Source organism: Cryptomeria japonica, chromosome 4 (assembly GCF_030272615.1).
Source record: "Cryptomeria japonica chromosome 4, Sugi_1.0, whole genome shotgun sequence".
In the NCBI taxonomy this organism is placed as follows: Eukaryota; Viridiplantae; Streptophyta; class Pinopsida; order Cupressales; family Cupressaceae; genus Cryptomeria; species Cryptomeria japonica.
Window position 1 is genome coordinate 456807672 of NC_081408.1, and position 22330 is coordinate 456830001.

The 22330-nt window shown below is 38.9% G+C and overlaps 1 protein-coding gene across 2 annotated transcripts in view; it reads left to right on the forward strand.

Annotated features, from left to right (window-relative positions):
* Nucleotides 1–353: 353 nt before the first annotated feature.
* Nucleotides 354–22330, forward strand: part of LOC131077372 (E3 ubiquitin-protein ligase BIG BROTHER) — a 45914-nt gene continuing 23937 nt past the window's right edge. Inside the window, exons 1-2 of one of the 2 annotated variants that reach the window (XM_058014859.2) lie at nt 354–593; nt 760–947. In XM_058014859.2, the coding sequence (XP_057870842.2) occupies nt 807–947 (141 nt within the window). In that variant the 5' untranslated portion in view covers nt 354–593; nt 760–806. Of the gene's footprint in view, nt 656–759; nt 948–22330 lie in introns of both variants that reach the window. The other variant, XM_058014858.2, reaches the window with a different exon arrangement.

Below are 22330 nucleotides of genomic sequence, written 5' to 3' on the forward strand. Positions count from 1 at the left end.
CCAAATAAAAGAGTCGCAACTTGATCAAACTCTTAAAAACACGTGTCACCGTACAGAAATCCCACATGGAACTGACGTGGCAGAACAAAATCGATCAGGCATCAACGAAAGTCTTTGTTTGCTCAGAACGAAGTTAATTTTGACGACCAATATCTGTTTTATCCTGTTTCACCATTGCCCTTCAAACCCTTGTAATAGACGCAGTTTTTCAGAAAAAAGTTTTATTTTGTATTTTACTGTGTACAAATGCAAATACGGTCATACGGCCGTCTAGTTTAAGCTCACATTTCTGTGCTGTCTGGACATTAGTAAGTGTCTGAAAAGGTTAACATCACGAAAATGATTCGCGTGGATGGTCGGTCGTTAAGTTAAAGCACGGATATGGAAATAAAGGTATACTGATTAGTAGAGGAGAATAAGAAGAGTGTATTGTCTGGATCGATCTCCTGGGGTATGCCATTACCAGGGATCGAACCGCAGACCTGCCGTTATGCCACACGCCTGAGCTTTGCCACACACGTGTTCTTCGTCGGATCAGTGATGAGATTGTTGCTTGTGCGTCCGACGGCCAAGAATCCAGAACGATTTAACTTGTACGCCATCGTTGTAGCCTTAAAGCAGGCTCTTTTTGCTTTAAGTTAACATAAACAAACCTGTAAGTTGCAGTCGCATTGTTGGAGATTCATAGCTTGCAGCATTTTAGTTAAATTTTAGCGGATTTTGTTTGAGCTGATGCGTTTTTAATTTTTGGTGAGTTAGTTTCAGTGGAGCTCTGAATTAGAGGCAGGGGAAGCTGGTTGTTGCAAATGAATCGGAATCAGCATCCGGAGGTGCATTATATAAACACGGGTTTTCCTTACACAGTGACTGATAGCTTTATGGACTTGTTTGAAGGTCTCAGTTATGTTCAGACCGATTTCGCACTTGCCGAGGCGCTCCAGGATCAGGTATTCCGAAATTGTTGGGATCTTTTGGACTTTTAAAGCTCTGCTCCGATTTTATCTCTTTTTGGTCCCAGGAAATAAGGGACCTTTTTCAGTTGATTTGATTACATCTTGATGTTTTAATTCCAAGCGGAAAAGATGGAGACCAGGAGAATTGGTTTACAGACATTTACATTACTATCACAACGGTAAAAATAGTAATAGCGGATAGGTGCTTGTAATACTGATTGCTCTAGAAGTCAATTTTTTTGTTTTGATTGTATAGTTCTTTGGCACTCTCTAACCCTTTCTGTATTTTACTATTTTCCAGTCCTTTATTTTTTACATGTTTTCTGAGAAATGTATCTTATTTACTGAAAATTACATCACGTTTGTTGATACGTGTGGATTATTTGCCTTTTGTAAGCAATGCATATTCTTTTTTGAATGACTTCCACTCGCGTAGAATGAGCTGGGAAATGTTCTTTACATGTTCACTTCCACGAAAATCCTAATCAGCAACCAAGTGTTTCTTTCGATGTCCTCTTTCAGGTCTTTTTCCTCTTACGAGTTTGTTTGGTTGTATTATCAGATTTCACATTCTGTGCTTGAAGATCAACAAGTTTGAGATTATTATTTTTTGACTTTCATGGACATATCTGATCCTTCCTACTGATCTGTTGGCTCCATCTGCTTTCTTCTCTGAGAGACGCTTTAAGCGTTCAAGTCTTTTGCTAGTAGTAAAGGCTATACTTTCTAGTTCCATGGATCTATTTTGGGGTTTCTTACAACGAATTTCTTTTTTTATGGTTTCCTCTCTCACAGGCAGTGAGCTTGTGGACATAAGAAAAGTAGGCAACCAGAGTATTGATCTGTAGTTATTGTCTAAACTCTAACTAACCTTCATCATTTACAGCACATTGGACATTACCAAGTAACCTTCATTTAGAATCGATTGTGAAGGACCCACAGTGTACCCGGGGGTGCCCAGGCAGTAACCTGGGTGTACCCTGTGAAGAATCCACAGCGTGCTCTGGCGCCCAGGCAGTACCCTGGGTGTACTCGGGAGGGGACCTGTACCAGACCAGGATCTGTATTCAGCCCTGGTACAAGTACCTGGTAACACAGCTTGGCCCCTTTCCTTGGGTGGTTGATCTGCAACAAATGACAGCTTAAATAATATTCTCAGTGAAGCTTTATTTGTAATCCAGGAATGAGAACTACAATGTGTGAGGGAAACGAGACCTTGCAATATGAATAGGGGTTGCCTTAGATCTGGAAAGCAAACATCCTGTAAAAGTGAGTTTAAATTTATAATTGGAAACCCGTTCCAATGCAGAATTAATAATCCAAATCAGTGGAAAAATTAGTAGTATCAGGAAAACAAGATTTTGACATAGAACACCTTCTAAATGGAAAATCAGGCAAGGAGATAGTGGAGCAATAATGACTGGATAAATCAGAAATGTTTTCTTTGCATGTGAAATCTATGCAAATTTCCAGCATTATAAATGAATGTTAACCCTGTGTATATTGACATGCATTTATGTATGGTACCTTCAAATGATGAACTCTTCAGTCCACCGGGGCAGCATGTGTATATTGACATACTATTATAATTTAATAATTTATAAATGAATGCTGACCCTGTGTATATTGACATTCCATTTATGGGAGCAATTTTAGTACTACATGTCTAATAGACAAGTGGAGAAGAACTAGATGAAGCCTGATGCACGTGCTGCCTCGGTGGACTGAAGAGTTCATCTTTTGAAGGTACCATAATACTAGATATAGGAGCTTCACTGACCTATTGTTGAACATAGGAAAATATGATTGTTTCTTTTACATCAACCTCCCAACTAATAACTTTGTAAGTAGAAATATCAATTAGCCTGTATGCTTTAGGTTGTATTGAAGTAAAAACATGAAAAGAGGCTACCTCAGGTTTGTTACTAGAGCAAGCTTTCTCGAGTGTGATTTTTTGCAAGGATTTGCAAAACTTTAATTTCAAGATTAAAATGCTCTAGTTTTGGCATCATGCATTGTGCTACTCCCATAATAGTCTTGTTATGCCTTTCTGCCACTCCATTTTTCTATTCAGTGCATGGTGCAGTTAATTGTTATTGAATCCCTTCTCTTTCACAAAATTCTTTGAATTGAGTTGAGGTGAATTCCCTCCCATTATAAACTGTAAAGTCTTGATCAGATTTCCTGTGAATGTTTCCACCAATGCCTTGAATTTTAGGAAGGCGCCATAGCAATTAGACTTCTTTTTTAAGAACTAAACCCACATCTTCCTAGAGAAATCATGGGCTTTGTTGATTGTGGCCAAATATCAAAGATTTAGATCACCATATCTTTCCTGCCAAAGAATACTGGCATTATCTTGGAGTAGTAGGATGAATAAGCTTATATAGAAATCCTTGCTTAATTCCTAATCCTAGATCAAGAATTTTGTTAATCCATTTAATTCCACAAATCTTGGCTTGAATGTTAGAGATTTTAATAAGTTGGCTAATAGATAATAAATTTTAGTACATGGTAGGAATCCATCTAACTTTGTGTACAAAAAATTGAGAGATTCATTCAGCACATTCCAAACATCTATCCCTTCAACCGTATGTGATTTATCATCACTAAATGAAACTGCATCCATATGATTAAAATACACAATGAACCTTACATGCTAGTCTGCTTGACAAGTGAAGTGTTTAGATGTCCTGAGTCAAAAGAATAAATAACTGCTGGCAGAGCTGTCCGAATAAATGCCATGAGAGCAAACTCTGTAATGTTCCCTTTCATAAATGCCCTAGTTTTTGCTCTAAAATCACAAATTCCTTTCAAATAAGAGATGTAAGATGGTTAGAGGTATAACTTTACCAATTAGATCCTGATTGAGACCCCTCAATCGTGTTCGATATAAGATCAATCTTTCCCACTAGGGTTAGGAACATTATCTTAATCATCATTGTATTTTACATAATGTGCATGTGGATTCCCTTTAGGCTCAACCCAATGACCCATCCACGCTATGAAGCCCACAGGAGATCATTCAAGTCGCCTTGAGCCTATCTGTCAAGTTCAGGGGCCTGGAATTACATTCATCATTCAGCTTTCCAACTTAACTCAAATTAACCACCATTCTAGTTGCTTTCCTTATATGCCCGCATCTTCCCTCCATAGCGGAACAACAGATTGCATGAAGATTTAAAGGAATCATCATATCTATTCTTTTATGCGTGGACTCTGTAGTGACAAGAGTAATGGTGGAGATAAATTTAAATATACATAATAGTAGCAATATGTGATATCTATTCAAAATTCTAATTGTTATCAATTGGAAGACAATTATAGTTCAACTTAATCAGAATAACATGCATTACACAGTATACCCAAATCCTTGGACCAGTATGAAGACAGCTGCTTAATTTAATAATTGAGACTGCCAATTATTGATTGATCGAATGCTTTCCTTTTTCTTCTGATGCCCTTCTTGGTTGCTTGGATTGGATATTTATATCTTCCCATAGAGGGTGAGAAGTCACAACCCCTCATATGCTTACAACTGTTTGTAAGAGAGGTGACTGTTCATAACTAATGCTTTGCTTAACCTTATTGAATTGTTTCTTAACCTTCCCTCCAATTTCATCTTAACACTTGATCGATGGTTGTTTTGTGATCATACCATGTTTTATATGGCATAAGCAGTTGAGATACAACAATGGCCATTGCAAAAGGTTCCACCTAACCTTCCCCACCTTACCAAGGGAAATTATTAAATAAAAACATATGGCTGGTAGGTCAGTTCCTAGAGTTAAACTAAATCACATACAATCATATGATTGAATCTGATCTAGGCCTAGAAAGATGCTATAATAACAAGCTTTCTTCAGGTGCTCTCCAGAAATAAAAATAATCAGTATAAATCTACATCCATAATTAATCCAGCCATAGATATTGCCCAACAGAGTTCAAGTAATTTAGCAAGAAACAATTGTCATGATCAATAAGATCCATGTAACAGGAAAAACAAACAATCTATATTTCAACCAATACGTTGAAACTTGATGGTAAGATAGTTGCTTTTATTCTTGAGGCAGATCTTATGTAAAGATTTTTTTAACTAAATTGAAAATGAAGTCTAGAAAATGGGCGTATGTCCAAGATTGGACAATTACAAGTAAGAGTATGCTATAAAAGAACATATCCAAGACATCAACTATGGAGTACAATAAGAAATCCTATTATTAGGAATTTACCATCTCAAAATAGTTTTCAAAAGTCGTGTAATAATATCTAAAGCAAACAAACAAAGAGCTTGAGTGAGCTTAGAATTGCCTTCGACACAGTAGCCTTGAACTTTGCTACCCATAAATCTGACCACCATGTTTATTAGTAACTCTATTTTCTCATGAATTCGATCCTGTGCATCAACTCTCTTTGCTGGCTGGTACTGCTACTATAGGGGACCAATGGTGTCAATTATCCCATGTAAAGTGTTCACCATTTCACGAACATCATCCAAAATCATCCTCTACACAAATCCTGGAAAGATCCTTCCAAAACTTATAGGGGGAGTGGCAGTTATGCATGAAGAATGAAGATAAGGTGTATGAATAAGGGGACTCAATTCTACTAGATTGGAGGAGGGGTTATTCTTTACATTTCCAGCCTATCAACAAATGTTTATAAGGCTTGGATGACTACTCAGTATCATATTGTAGTTGTTCTTTCTTAACATTAGTATCCGCGCCTCTAGCATCTTCATTATCTCGCTGTTCAGATTCTGACACTGTGAAGATCATTATGGGCTTCTCTGTGATTGTTATCATGTAGTCCTAATATTCATCTCTATTTTTTCCTGCAATTTGTTTGTAACACAATGATCAAAGTTGCCATTCCCAATAACATTCTAGCCTTTCTCATTCACCTTGAGATTCTCTGGTGAAGGATCAGCTTGTGTCCAATTTGGAGTGGAATCAATCCTAACCAAGTTCCTTGTATCTGCCAGGTATTCTAATGGCCTCTATCTCTTTTATGCTTGGAGTAGGTCTGTGTGGCCCCAGATCAAATAAACTTAATAACTCAGTCTTGGATGAATCCATTCATCTTGACTTCTTGTATAAGAAGAAAATCATCATGCTCTTTAGCTCCTGGAAGCATCCTGACCACAGCTGTTTGTCACGGGTCTAGCTCTCCCACATTCCAAATGACAACTTTGAATTAATTCCTAGGAAGAGGAGATTTGAACTTAAGTTTTGCTGGGAAAGTCATTCACAACAGATAAACAGTTACTCCTCTTTTTTCATCTTACTGTTTGTGGTGTCAACACCTGGGTTATCCTTAGGTTTTCTCTTTCTGAGGTCGTTTTCCTGCATATTTTCACTACTCTTACTCTTTACATGGCGGTACATATCCTCCTCAACTTTCATTGCATACCATAGGTTTAGTGCCACCATTATTGACCCCAACTTCCTTCGCACCAACTTTTTTCTTCCACCCATTTTCAATCTCTTAGTACTGTTTCTGCCTTTACACCAACTTATAAACTTTCTGGGCCTCTGCTCATGTTTAGCTTCCTTCTCTCCAAGGGCCTTTAAACTGTTAAGGAATTTAGGATTAAGGGTCTTTGATATTTTTAAATTTTGCACCTCTTTCATTGATCTTACTTCTTGATTTAAGAATTTGTTCACATACTCACATTTCCAAAGTTAAGAGGCCAAATCTGGCAAAGGGTTCACTTGCAAGGCCGAAGTGAAAAACCATTGTTTCTGTGTAATCCCACTTCATATTCTTATGCTCAAACAAGGGTTTCCATATGCTTCCCCTCCCCCACCTAGATATAAAACATATACAATACACCTAGATATGGTATAGATATCATATCTGGGTGTATCCGTATGGGATCCTACATCTTGATCTTTTCTGATATGATCTGAAAATTGGATCTTGACACATGATTGAAAGCTCTTTTTTCATCACTATGAGCCAAGAAGATGTTGAAGAACTTTGAAGACTATAAAACATCATGAATGATGGTTTCAAATCCATCCAGACATTCCATAGTACTGAAGAGTGCCTTGGGTTGATCTGGAGCATCTCATGGAAGTTGAAGTTCAGGAGAGTGTTGCCAAAACTAGAGAATTTTGTGTTGGTAACAGAACAGCCAGGTCCAACTGTGGGCAGTTTTGCAATCATCCCCGACTTTTCCATAAGCAATGGTCTGATGAAAGCAGCAGGTTTGTATGGTTTGTCTTATTGCGCTGCAAAAATCATCTTGGGGAAAAAATCGGCAGACCAAAAGTGTAATTTTTTTGTGAAAAATAAAGAAAAAATCGGATTTGAATAATAATAATATAATATAATATAATAATTTAAAAATTATTATATTTTTATGATGATTTTATAATAAATTACAATTATTATATTACAATAATATAACATAATATAATTATAATAATAGTTGGACTACTCACCGAAAGCGAGTTTTTCTTCATGGTGAGTTTTTACGACTTTTACTCGCCATAAAAACTCGCCTAGTTTTTGGCGAGTTTTTCACAAAAACTTGGTGAGTTTCTATAAAAAACTCAGCTGCATTAAAAAAAGAGGCCCAAACATGTCAAAAAATTATCTTTTTTTTCCAAGTCAGTCTCATTCTCTTCATCAGAATATATACATGAAATCAGTGTTCCACGGGCGTTGGGGACGGGGGGACGGGGGGGATGCGTTCCCGGGACGGGGGGGACCAAGGGCCTAAATTTGGGGACGGCGGGGGGACGACGGCGGGGGGGGGTGGCGGGGTGGTGGTGCTCATATACTTGTACATATACATATAGTACTTGAAAAACTAGTTTTGAAAAGATGTATGACAGTATTACAGTGTAAGAATTACATTTCAAATGAGACTATAGGAAATTTGAAATACTAAATCTAAATACCAAGATTTCTAAGTTGTGTTGTTATATGGAGCCTAATCAAACTCGGAGGTTAGATTTTCCCTACTTCTATTGGCGCGGTTTCCCCCTATATTTTTCAACGGGGGTTTGGGGGCAGCGCCCCCAAGTTGGGGTCAAGGGGCAGCGCCCCTTGCGCGTTCCCTGTCGCGATATAGGGCGGGGTCGAGGGGCAGCGCCCCGTGAGGCCAAAAATACTTTTATTATTTTCTAAAGGCGTCGGGTGTTATTTTTCTATTGGCCCACGTCCAATTAGAGTTACCCCTTAACCCTCAAAAAACTTAAAAACTCACTTTTTTTAAAAATTTTAATTTTAAACATTGCATATAAGTGGGGGCGAGAGGAGACGTCTGGGCGTCTCCCCGTCCTTGGAGAGACGTCTGCACGTCTCTTGAAGGATGGGGAGACGCCCAAACGTCTCCCAAGGAGACGTCTCCACGTCTCCCAAGGAGACGCGGGGACGTCTCCGCGTCCCGACGGCGCTTGGGTGGCGGTGGCGGGACGGCGGGGGACGTCGCGTCCTCGTTCCCCCGTCCCCGAGACATTTCTGACAGGGGGACGCACCCAAAAAGGGGGGGGACGCGTCCCCGTGGAACACTCCATGAAATATAACATTTAAGTATAAGAAATATTTCTTATACTGTAAGTTATATTTCATGTATATATTGGCAGGATGTTTGAGAGTGGTTTCAGATCTCTAGGAGTTATAATACAAATTCTAGGTTTTAGAATATCTTTTAAATTTTCAAACTTAGTCAAATTTCAGCAATCAGTATGCTCCTATCAACATTCTCTCGCTCTTTCAATCTCACTCACTTTATTTGCCCCGAATTTTAGACCTATCTATCTCCCTATCACTCTTCCTCTATCCCCTCCTCTACCACTCTCCATCTCACTCTCTCCTCTCTCCCCCAAGATCTAGACCTATCTCTCTACCCCTCTCTTTCTCACCCTCAGACCCCCGCAAGGGGTGCTACCCTCAACCTAATTTTATTTTGCAGATGCTTGGCGACAAAGTTCGGGTGGAAATACCCCAAATCTCAAAAAATTTGCCCTGAGAATCTTATGTTATCCTTGTAGTTCATCCAGTTGTGAGCGCAATTGGAGCTTGTTTGAGGGTATCCACACGAAGAAGAGGAGCAAGTTAGCTCAAAAACACCTCAATGACCTTGTCGTTGTGCAATATAATCTCCAGTTGCGCATAATGAAGGTAGAGGAAGCACCAACTGGTCCAATTTATTTCGATGATATAGATCCTTGCAGTGATTGGACATCACAGGACAAGCCTCTCTTGTTTATAGAGGATGACATCAATGATTTGGAGAGGCAGACTACGAAGGAGGAGGGGGGGTGGATTTGGTTTCACATTGGATGACATTGAGGAGGATGAGGAGTCATTGCCAATGCCAGGTGCAGCTAGAGGAAGAGCTACATCTAGGATGGACGATGAGCCACAGCCTGAGCCATTCATACTGAGCGAGGAGGCACAATCACACCCACAACAAACTTCTAGGACTAGACCCTCTAGTTCTACCTCCCCTAGTTTTTACTAGAGTTGGGAAGAGGAAGATGTAATTGTATTGATTTATTTACTTTTAGCTCTACTATTTTGCTTCCAGCCATGAACATTCCTCATGAGGATGTGATTTTGTACCCACTTTGCATTTAAATATATCTAGACTCAGCTTGTTTCTTTTGTGTTCTCATTTATTGACTCATGGGATGCATCTTCTCATTGAATTTTGCAAAAAAAATGCATTTCTAATTAAATTTAAGCAATTTTTTAAGTTCTTGAGTTTTTTGCCGAGTATTGGCCGAGTTTTTCCCGAGTTTTTTTTTTCAGGGCTTGGCGAGTTTTTGGTTTTGGCGAGTAGTTCAACTATGAATTAATAATTATAAATTTACAATAATAACAAATTAATCTATGTTACTTGATGCACATGGTGTGCAGGTGATTGCATGCATCCCTAGGGGATTAGTCTCGCCTCAGCTTGCCCCTTCCTAGCCTCAACTTGGCAGTAAGACCAAGGCAAGGCAGGTTGGGTTCTGGGCTGGGTTGTGTGATACCCCTAAGTTACCAAAAAAAAATAAAAACAAATTAATCTATGTATCCCAGTGGGGCCTTGAATATATAGCACCAAGAAAAATTCCTCTTCCATAAGAGGTTGAGACCACTATCTATCAAGGAAACAAAAATATTAAGGAAAAAAAGCTAAATAGGTAGTTAAATTACCTTGGCGATGTCTAATCTAGATGCAAGTGAAGCTGGTTTCTTTAAGGACCTTGCTTTGGAAATTGTTTGGCCACTATGAAATGAACCATTTTCAGCAGGCGAGTGTCCATGACGAGTTGCATCCGATCCCACTGTAAGAAATCATGCTAAGATTGAGGTTTCTTTATCTGTCCGCATCATAGATAGTTATTGTTATTCGCCTGAGGGAAAGCCTAAACAACACTTTTTTTTCTTTGGTAGTTAACATAATTATTGACATTAAAGTACCAGGTGTTTATACAAATTACCTACAGCTGGAGTTTTTGGATGCAGCCTTTGCTTGCATTTCCTGTAGGAAGAAGAGAGTTTATTCATTTAGAAAAAAACAGTTTCAGAAATTATTCAATTGCACAGAGACTCGGTTCCATGAGGCATAGTTGTAGTGGGTCTACAGATCCATGGAGAGCCAACTGACCCATTTTTAAATGAAAATAATTTTTTTAAACTGTGAAATTTTTTGGTCACATCCCAGGACAAGCACATGTGCAGTCGTTCTAAGGTAACGTTGTGGATTGACATTTTATAACTATTTTTTTTCATTTTTTAGGATTTTGCAGGTTCGTTCGTAAGCGGGAAAGTTAGGTACGATTTTGTCTGGTTCTAAAATCGATTCCAATATGATTTAAATGAGATTTAAACAGCCAAAAATCGTTGACCAAAAGTCAATGGTTTTTTACAAAAATCGAGGAAAAAATCAGTATCAGGTCTGATTAAATTAAAATCATGACTATCATGATTTATTGCAGGTTTATGCTTCTCTGGCCGCTAGAGTAATAGTTGAAACACTGTCTCTTCCTCTTCCAAGTGTTTTGTACCTAGAAACCTGTCTAAGGAGATTTGGAATTATGAAAATATATTGCACAAGGGCTGGCTCATACTCTGTGTTTCCCAAATGTTCATAAAAAATGTGTTGGGGATTGATGTACAGAGTTTCCATGGAGTTGCAGGCATGTCCTAGGTGTGGAACTAATTTGTTCTTGTTTCCATGAGTTTCAGAAGGTCATAATGAAATAGAACCAACTTGTGAAGGCTGATATAGTGACATGAGGAGCTTGAAGCTCACTATTGCTGGAGTTTTTTTTCCCCATTAAGGGTTTTTCCAGGTGTATACTTGTGTTCAGTCTCATTTTTATGCTTGCTTCTTGCTGTTACAATCATTTTTTGTAGTTTTATGGTACATTGTATGTATCCTTTTGAAGAAGACTGATTTCTTTAAGCCATTTTCAAGTTTATTGGTCATTGGAAGGGTTTGTGAAACTAGTAGAGATGAATTCGTAGTTAGTCAACAGCAAAGTGGAATCTCCTCTGCAGTTCAAATGCTCATTTTTCTTACAATAAAAGCACATGTTTAAGCTTCCTAGCTCTTCTATCTCACCTAAATAGCTTCTATCATTGATACTAGATTTTAGGGTGTTGTTGTGACCATTTCACACATCGCCCCATTAGAATGGGGACCCCCTCTTTTTCGCTTTTGTTTTGCCTGTTCTTCTCTCTGCTTTTAGGGTTTTGAAGTGAGTGGTATGTCTGGGCTAGGGCTAAACCTTAGGGGTTTCTTTTGAATGTTTTTCAAGCTGAGTCCAGGCAAATTTTGAAAGTTGTTAAGCTTCCTCCCGAGGATTGAGATTGAGACGATAGGATAAGCCTGTCAGGAAAGTCAGATAGGTCTCAGGTTAGGTCTGATCAGGGTTTTTGAGGTAAAATCCAAATTTTGTCTAAGTGTTAGCATTTTGAAGGTGAAATTGTGTGGTCTTGCCTAGGTAAATTTTGATCAAATTTTGGAGGTAAGATGATGCCTGAAACAGAGAAATCGCTCCTGTCCCTTGCTAAAGGCCCAAGGCGAAATTCATTCTAAAGTGCAATTTCTTGTTTTTGATAGGCTTGCTAACTGGTTCCTGGCCTTGAAAATGACCTAACTCTGCCTTGTGAAGTGATTGGAGATTTAAATTTTGGATAGATTAGCCAGAAAACATAAAAGGCGCTCCTGTCCCTTGCTCAGGGTCCAGGGCAAAAATGTTATTTAATGCATATTTGTCACTGACTTTTCTATTTTGTTTTGTGCAGGGTCTCAGGAGAGATGATTGGACGTGTTTTGATGCTTTTGAAGGTTTGAAGGCATGAAAATGAAGAATTTTGGAGGTTAAGGGAAAAATCGCTCCTGTCCCTCTCTAAGGGCCCAGGGCGAAATTTTGAATTCCCTCATCTGGCAATGAAAAAGGACCAAGTGTTGAACATGAATGGAAAACAAGTGATTTTCTCCATCCGCCTGAAGGAGTTTTTGCTCGAGATGATGAAGGATTTTGTTGGAATCATCAAAATCGCTCCTGTCCCTCACCAAGGGTCCAGGGCGAAATTTTTTATATACACATTTTTTAGACCTTCGTTGGACTGGAACTCTTATTCATGGCATGTAACAAGATGAAATCTTCCCTAGCAAGGACATTTCATGGTGAAAGACGAAGCATTTTGGCCTAGAAGACAAAGTTCGCTCCTGTCCCTCACTGAAGGTCCGGAGCTTGATTTTCAAATTTGCACTATTCTTGCAGGATCAAAGTGATTTTATGATTGGAAGAGATCAAGGAAAGCATGATTTGTCCGTTGAATATAATTTGAGTGGTCCATAAAGGAGGAAATCAACCCAAATGACTAAAGGCGCTCCTGTCCCTCACTGAAGGACCATGGCATTTTTTTTAAGATTCTCCTCTTTGTTTGAGATTTTGAGGCAAAACCTGACTTGGATAGGAGGGAAAAATGATGTTTTATACCTCAGATGCGATTGGGGGTTTACAGAACAAGGAAATATACCTAGAGGGCAAAAGGCGCTCCTATCCCTCTCCAAGGGTCCAGAGCGATTTTCTAAAAGTGCAAATTTCTTGCAAAGACAAGGCAAGTTTTGTGATTGAAATGAATAGAAGGAGGCATGATTAGCCTGTTGAAGATAATTTGGAAGGCTAGCAAAGGACGGATAAGCTTGAAATTGCAAAATCGCTTCTGTCCCTCTCTGAGGGACCAGGGCGAAAAACCTAGTATCTAGCCTTTCTCTCCAAGTTTGGACAAATCTAAGCCAAGGCGCGAGTTTGAAAGGATGTTTAAAATGCCTTGAGATGGAATTGAGATGCAAGATTTACAAATTTTGATGACAATTTGAAAAATCGCTCCTGTCCCTCTCCAAGGGTCCAGGGTGAAATCTCCAAGTATGCCCATTTACCTTACATTTTGAGATGATATTTTTGTTTCCAAGATTCAAAAGGGAGTGGAGAATGATGTTTTACGCCTGAGGGTAATTTGAAGATTGAAGTGATTAAGAATTTGTACAAAGGACTCAAAAGCGCTCCTGTCCCTCACTGAAGGACCAGGGCGATTTTTACAAAATCAACAATTTCCCTCCAAGATTACGCTAAGGCAAGGTTGTGCAAGATGGGAAAGGTCTTCTAAAGCATGGTGAACAAAGACTTGACTTTTAAACTTGATAATCCTAGGCTAAAATGCAAAAGTCGCCCCTGTCCTTCACTAGAGGTCCAGGGCGAAAATCTTTGGAGAATCAATTTTGCCTTGCAAAAAACGAGTTAAGCATGCATAGAATGAATGAAAGGGATCATTGCTTACCCCACAACGAGAATTGACAAATTAAAGATGAAGGATTGAAGACAAAAGTAAAAAATCGCTCCTGTCCCTCTCCAAGGGTCCAGGGCGAAAATGTCCTAATGCACTTCCCTTCTAGAGATCAAGTGAAATTAAACTCAAGACTCCAATTAAAAATGCCATTTTCAAACGCCTAGATGAAGTTTTGAGCGTGAAAATGAGGAATGCAAGGCCAAAATTGAAGGTTCGCTCCTGTCCCTCTCCAAGGGTCTAGGGCGAAGTTGGTAGCATTTTTTATTTTCACCATATTTGAGTGTGGACATCCTCCAAATTGCATTAAATGCCAAAATTGCTAACTTCGAAATATTTGAAAAAATTAAATTAAATTGGCATTTAATAAAAGGCGCATTGGTATTTAATAAATTAATTTTGAGCCTAAAAAAAAATCGAATTTTTATTATAAAGGCATTTAAAATTAATTTTTTATTAAATTAAAATTGAAAGTGGAGCGCTTGAGGTTTTTCTTTTATTATTTTGTCAAGTCGGCCTCTCCTTTTTGCAATTTTATTTATTTTTTCAGGCCTATTTTGCCAAGTCGGCCTAGGAGGAGGAGGGTGGTGAGCGCTCTATATATTGGGGGTGTGTTTTTTCATCATTCAAATCATTCACTCATTACTTCAAGTGCGAATTTTGAGAGCAAGAGGAAGTGCGAAATCTGGTCTATTTGGAGCGAATTTACCTCAAGTGTTGAAGACTAGAGGTGGTGGAGTTAATTCTTGTGAAGACTAAAGGAGGCACATTTTGCTTAAAGGGAGAGCTTTGATCTACATTTTTTGCCTAGCGAATTCTCCTATTTTTGCATCATTTCTTAGAATTAATACTCAAGTGGAGGTGTCAAGATGGCGACTCCAAAGGCAGGAGCATCTACTAGTCGTCTGGCTCTCATGAAGGAAGATCAGAGGAATGAAGAATTGGAGACCAAGATCGTGTCCAAGTGGAGCAATATTGGAGATACCAACTTGGGAAACTTCAGTGTGAAGAAGTTTCGAGAGGTTCCCTACATTGGCAAGCCATCACCTGTCGCAAAGAGAATAATTGAAAGTGGCATCATCAAGGCGGCCGGTTTCCCTCCAGTAGTCCAGTGTCATGAGCTGATGATCGAGTGTGCCCGCCATTATGACTCACAATCAAGATCGATCGTATCCAAGGAAGGGAACACTTTGGCTTACCTTTCAAAGGAGGCTATAAGTGAAGCTCTCCATCTTCCAGAGCATAAAGATATGATTTACAAAAGCCTAGAAGGAGCCAGGTCAATGTATGAAGATGATCCAGACACTTGCTTGAGCATCATCAATAAGAATTGGTTACTCAAAAGTCGTCCCCGCTTGAGCAAGATTCCCAACACACCACATAGGATCAACTTCCAGGAGGAGTACAGAGATTTGATAACTTTGCTCAATCAAGTTACAGGGGCTCCTCAAGCCTTCTACTTTGAGAAGTGGATGTTCTACTTCATCCAAGTGATAGTCCAAGGGAAAGGAACGATTCATTGGGCTAGAATTATTAGCCATTGCCTGGATGTGCAGTTAAGAAGGTTAAAGCCTACCAAGTCGTTTCACATGAGCTCATACATCATATATGCCTTGATTAGGAGTTTCGAATATGCAGGGCTACCTCACAGAGGAGTGATCGGAAGAGGACCCGGAGAGGCGAGAGTTTGTGACTCTTATGTCCATTTGCATCATCCACCTGGAAGTGACTACAAGTTAGTCAATGATACCTTCACGATGAACATCACTAGGATATTGCAAGGCGGGATTCACAATCGACTATCTATGGATGCACAAGAGCTTGTAAAGAGGTATGGTGCTTGGTTCATCCAATTTCAAAAGTTTACATATATCAGAGTTCATGGGTGTCCTTCACCTCCCTACATGTTGCCGAGATATCCGACAGACAGGATAGTGCTACTCGAGGTAACTAGGCAGTTGGCAGCTTATGCGAAGGCATTCAGACACAGGCATGGAAGTGGAATTCTTGTGCCTATCATATTGGGGAATTCAGTTGAGGTATGTCCTAATGCTCAAGCCTTGGATGATGCAGAGAGAGAATTGTCTTTATATTCATTCACATTCTTTGCCTTGAGGGAGAATTTTGATCCTTATGGGTATATGGAAGAGACAGCTGGTAGGAAGTACAAGCACGAATTTCAGGTAGAGGACTTTTGGATGAATCTCTCAAGTGATTTAGAAGTGAAAAGAAAGATGCATTCCAGATTACCTTTAGATTTCATCAGGAAGTGCAAGGTTTACAGAGTGGCTGATCAAGCTCAGGACAGTGGCAGACATCTCCAGTCATCCTATGACAGAGAGGACAAAGCAGTGAAGATAGATTGGAATGAGCCTGAGATTTCAGACTTGAGAGCTTTGATGGCTCTAGTTTTGTCATGTACTTGCAGATGGGTGGATGTACAACATCAAAAGTTAAGAGAACAGAATGTACCAATGACTTTTACTTTGGAGGAAAGACCAGAAGAAGGAGGAGCAAGCGCAAGTGAAGGCAATTCTCATCCTAGAGGCGCGAAGAGGAAAGAAAGACTTGAGAAAAGGGAACCCTCCAAGAAGAAGCAAGAAGCCAATCGAGATCGCTCATCAGGCACATCTTCTTGACATGAGAAAAAGACAAGTCAAGTTGAAGAACAAGAAAAGACGGTGCCTGAGGTCGACAAATCTATGGAGTCGATGGTACAAAATGATAAACCTGAAAAGGGGTAGGCACCTCAGCATTCATCAAGTCAATCTCCCCAAGTTGATGAGCTACATGAAGAGAAGAATGATGATGAAGCGACATCCCCTCTCCGAGAAGACGAACCATTGCTTAAGGAAATACAAGTTAGAGAGACGAGATCCACCATTCCAGATTGGTTGAAGGAGAGACTGACAAGGGTGATTGTGATTGAAGATGAAGATGATGTAATTGACTTAGAAGGCCTTATAGGGAATTCTCAAGAAGTAACGAAGAAGAAGAAGGCCACCAAGATGTCCAAGATGATCACAGATGAGACAGGGTCCAGGAAATTGCAAATTGCTACACCAGTGGTGGACAAGTATGAAGGTGAAATTCTCGCAGAAGAGTATGATGTAGAAACATTTGAGCTTGGTCCACTCACTGCTGAGCAGGCACTGGATGAGGCAACCGATTCATTTGAAGCACTTAAAGACAAGCTTAAGGAAGAAATGGAAAATAATAGAAAGCTTGAGAGAGAGGTCGGTGCTTGGAGAGGCTACTTTAGCCATCTCACCCTTGGGACGTCAGGATCCAGCAGTGTCTCCTGTGCAGGCACTTCCCCTTGAATCAGTTGGCGAGGCAGAAAAAGTCAAGAGCTTGGTTTAGCTTATGAGCTCTTGGATTGACAAATCCCACACAGTAGCCGTTGAATTTACAACAAGAATGATGTAGACAATCCATCGAGCTATCCAGGTCCTTGAGATCGTCCACAACCTAATGATAACGGTAGCCGCTTTCGCTCACACTAGAGATGTTATCATTCCTGTTCTGCAAGTGATTAGGCAAACACCAAGGAAGATCCTAGCACAAGAAAAGATAATGGATGGAGGAGCTCATAATTTACTTCAGTGGTCAACTCTACTCCAGATGAAAGAGGTTCTTTTCGAGGACATCAGCACCAAATGCAATCAAGTTGAGGGCGTCATTCATCCAATTCAGGATAAGGTGTTTGAAGTGTTGTGTACCATTCTCGGCAGGAGGATCGAAGTTGAGACAGATGTGGACCTTCAAGAGTTGGAAGAAAGAGTCAAGGTCATCTTTTGCAAAGATGAGAATGTCATCACAGATGGGCAACGGGATCTAATGTTCACTACTATGCTCCTGATTGAGAAGATCAAAGAACTCGAACCTGGATGGGAAGCTGCTCTTCTCAAGGCCTTGGATCAGGTTATCCACTTGGAGGAGCGAATGAGGAATCTTCCCGAGATTCCTATTGCTGAGATTGAAGGAATTGTGTCTAGATTCGTTGCATATGCTAAGAAAGAACATTGGAAGGGGAATAAGGTTCTAGAAGAGAGGTTGTTATAAAATGATGTGGCATCTTAATTATCATTGGTCTATGTTCCCTCGATTTTTGTGCCAATTAAATATTTGGCTATGCATTTAATAATGCTCAACTAAAAGGGGAACTTTTTGTAAAAAACCCTAATTAGGGTTTAGGTGTCAAAATCTCAGCCGTTGATCTTCTTTTGATCTGGGCCGTTCATTGTAATTGAGGATTCTATATATACCCTCACTCATTTTCATTTTGTCATTAGCAATTAGAAATTAGAAGATTAGAGCTTTTGGAGAGAAGAAAGTTATTTTGTAGCAAGATTGAGTATTGAAGAAAGAATTTCAAGCAATTGTTGTCTATTTTGGCTTTGAGATCAATAAAATATTGAAGTTATGGTGTTTTATTGCAATTCTTGTGGCTATTTTCATGGTTGTTTACTTTCTTGAATCATTCTTAGTTGAAGTAGTATTTAAGTTTGAAGGACTAAGTGTTGGGCTTGATCTTTGGTGAGATTCACGTTCCAAACCACTAGCTTCTTACTGATTGTAAGGACGCCTTGTGTGGTCAACTGGAGATATTTAGATTGCTTGAACCTTCAATCATTATTGAACTATTGATATGTACCTTTATGGTAGTGTCTATAATTCTTGATGATTTGAAAAATCACTAATCACCTTAGAAGATCGCATCAATTCCAGTAGAGTTGTAATTCCTTGACAATACTGAAATTGGTAGAATCTTACCAAGTATAGTCTACATTGAGTCATTCTTAGGATTAGATTAGAATTCATCTCTTGCAAACCCTACCTTTTGATCTTTTTTGAGAACCTGTTAGTTTTAGGAGAATCCTGTTCCTGCAGCTCGAAAATGTAAGGCCCCTTGAAGAAACAGCATTTACAACGACCATTGGTGCTTATCCACACGTAGAGATCCTACAACGAAGAACCTTGAAGTCACCCTGATTGATCCTTTCTTGCGATATCTTCAGCATTCAGAGGCTTTACTCAAGAGAGGATAAGGTACCCTTGGGTATTTTATTGTGTGTTTGATAGTGTACAAAATACACGTCAACAGGTGTTCGGGAAGAATTAGATGGTAAAATTGAGGATAAATTTCTGGCATTTATGTGTGGTAGTGTAAATCTAGCTTCTTTAACATTAAGTTGTTTGCCTTGCGGATTTAGGGCTGGGGGTGGCAAGGACCAAAGTTGTCAAGGGAGTTCACCATGTTCATCTTGGGGATGGTTTACATCTTCAATTTTTTCAAAATCCATTCCAGGGTTTCATACTAGGGCTTTGAATAATGAAACAATTGGATTATAAAAAATAAAATAAAAAAATTATAAGCTGTGAAAATTTGCATAGATTCTTAGCTTTTCATCTGGACTCGATCCAATCACAAAAGAATTTCTAGGAAAGATGGGCATCGTGATTAATAGAGGAGATTTCAGATTGATGCAATTTGGTTTCTTTATTATTTTTATCTTTTTCATTTCTTGACGAGTTAGGGTAAGAAGAGGCCTAGCATCCTAATAGTTTGCATTGAGATGAAATTGATCCAATCAACAAAGAATTGCTAGGATGGATAGGCATCATGATTTTAACAAATAAAAGAAATCTTAAAGTGTCTCAATCTGGTTTCTTCATCATTTTGTACCTTTTTTATTTCTTGATAAGGGGTTAGTGCAAGAAGAGGCCTAGCTTCTTGACATCCAATTTCCAAATGCCTAGGCCATCCCTCTATCACTCCTCTCACACATTTTGAGCATCTTCCTTGATCTTGAACTTAGCACCTTTAAGGACCACAATCTTCTACATCCACCCATATTTGAAGATTTTCTCTAGGTTTTCCTAGTGGTTTAAAGAGCTTGCAGGGCAATCCAAAGAAGAGTCAACTCTATGGTTAACAATTTTATTTTTGTTATCTTATTGGCCTTTTTGATTGTTCTCTTCTACTTTTAAAATGATTGTTGCAGCAGCCTCTACTTCTATACACCAAAAAGCTTAGTATAGATTTCTGTATCAAATTTTAAGCATGCAAGATTTTAGATAATGCATGAAAGTATTACTTGGAAACAAATGACTTGAGCTATTCACAAATAACCTAGTCGCTCAAAGAATTAACATAGACTAATATGCAATAACAAAATTCGGCATTCAATCCATTCATGTATTGTGTACAATAAGTGTAATGAAGTTGCATTTATAGAAAATATTATGAGATGAGGATGGCAACTCACTCTTCAAGAAGTATAACTCCAGAGGAGCAAGGTGGCACCTCACTTAACAAAAAAATGAGGAGTATTTCCTAAGAAATGAGGTAATACCTTACTCTCCAAAAAGAAAGTATAACTAAACCTAACTAACAAATCACCTAAGTAAGCTTAACCATTAGGTGTAATAAATGCATGACTATGCTTAGGTAGGCAAAATGGGTCCTAGCAAAACAGTCCCATGTTAGGTACCCATATATGAAAAAAATTGCTCCCAAAGAAAGAGAGAGGTAGATGCCCCCCAAAAAGAGAGAAAATAGAGCAAGGACTAGGAGACTCCCCTTGGAAGGGGAACAAACTCCTAATGACATAAATGAACATACTTTGCTTTTCGTGAAGGGCTTGGTGAAGATGTTTGCATCCTGGTTTGAAGTAGGACAAAGTTGTAGGTCCACAGTCTACTTTAGGATCACCTCATAATATAGAACATCTGTACCTCAATGTGTTTGGTCCATTGATGTTGTATTGTGTTTTGAGAGGTATATATAGCACATTGATTGTCACATCAAATGATAGAAGCCTGAAGGCCATGTGAAAAGAACACCAAACTTTGTGAGAACCTGCTAAAGTCGGGCGACCTTACTGGTGGCACTAATAACCCCCCAATATTTAACCTTTGTAGATGATGGAGCAATAGCATGTTGTTTCACTTGACCAACATACAAGACCGAAACCAAGATGAAAGTTGTAGCTGAAAGTGGACTTTTCATATGTGGAATCACCAATCTAATCAGAATTTATATACCCTATCAAATTTGTATTACCACTTGCCAATAGTGAATTGCATATTTGTATTCACAGCTTTCCAATAAAGCTCATGGGGATCTTGTATAAAGAAAGAGACCTTACCTAAGACATAGGAGACCATAGGTTAGGGCACATGTGGGTCAATTGATGAGGCTATTAACGAGTTGTAGAGTTAGCATGAATCAAAAGAGTGGAACGCTTGGCTTGAAGTTTGACACTAGAAAGTAAGGGCGTTGTATTAGATTTACAATCAACCATGTGAAAATTAACCACAAGATTGAGAGCATACTTGAGTTGTAGAGATGACTTCGTTATACCAACAATGGATGAAGAACTCCTTTTGATGATGAAATGAGATCATCAACGTATAGAACTAAGATCAGAAGTGCACAATCTTGCTGCATAATATAGACATTCTGATTTGATCGATACAAAGAATCTTGTTGAAATAAGGAAGGAATCCATCTTCCTATACCAAACTTGAGGGGCTTGTTTGAGACCATAGAGTGTTACCAAAGAAGAATCTAGAATGAATCCTTGTGGTTGCTCCTTGTATATCTCCTTTTGAAGATCTCATGCAGGAGGAATTCTTCATGTCCATCTGATACATTGCCTAGTGCTTTGTAGTGGCAATGGCAAGAGTGAACCAAATGGAGTACATTTTGGTGACTTCATCTTTCAAGTAGGGGAGGTTTGTGATTTTGCCTTTGAAGGTGAATTTTCTTTTACTTATTTTAACTCTTTGACACTTTCTGAATCTTTGAAGATTGGTTTGCAATCAATGCATGTGATCAAGAAGACTTGAAACTATGTGCTCTCATCTAAATAAACTTGTGTTGTTCTTTAATGAGTTTTTCAGCAAACTCATCAAAGGAAGACATACTAAATGCAGTGTGCAAAGCATCCTATTAGAATAAAAGGTAGAAACTAAGACTAAATAAGTAGACAGAATTTTGAAAGCTTGATAATTAATTGTGCATCACCCATCTTGATCATATAGTTCACTAGTTGCAGCCTTAGTGATTTGTATTGTTAAATGAAGTCCTAAATGTGCACAAAGTTGTTTAGACTAAGACTAATAAGGTCAATTGTTATTTGATGATCTCATAATTCATCTATTTTGCCAAACAAAGAATCTACCTTAGCCCACATCTCATTAGGAGTATCTATCAATATGAAAGAGAAGATCAAGAGATAAGGCTAGACATAACAACACATGTGCAATCAATACCTAGAAACAATGGACTTGAAGCTATTCACAAATAAGCTAGTTGCTCAAAGCACTAATATAGATTCAATATACAATGAAGAAAACTCAGCTATTCTGTTCATAAAGTGTGTGCAATGTATGCAATGAAGTTGCATGTATAGAAAATATGAGGAGATGAGGATGACAACTCACTCTCCATGAACCATTAACTCCCAAGGAATGAGATGATGCCTTATCGGTCCCAAAAAGAAGTGCAACTCCTTAGAAATGCGGTGACACCTCACTCTGCGAAAAGCAAGTATAACATA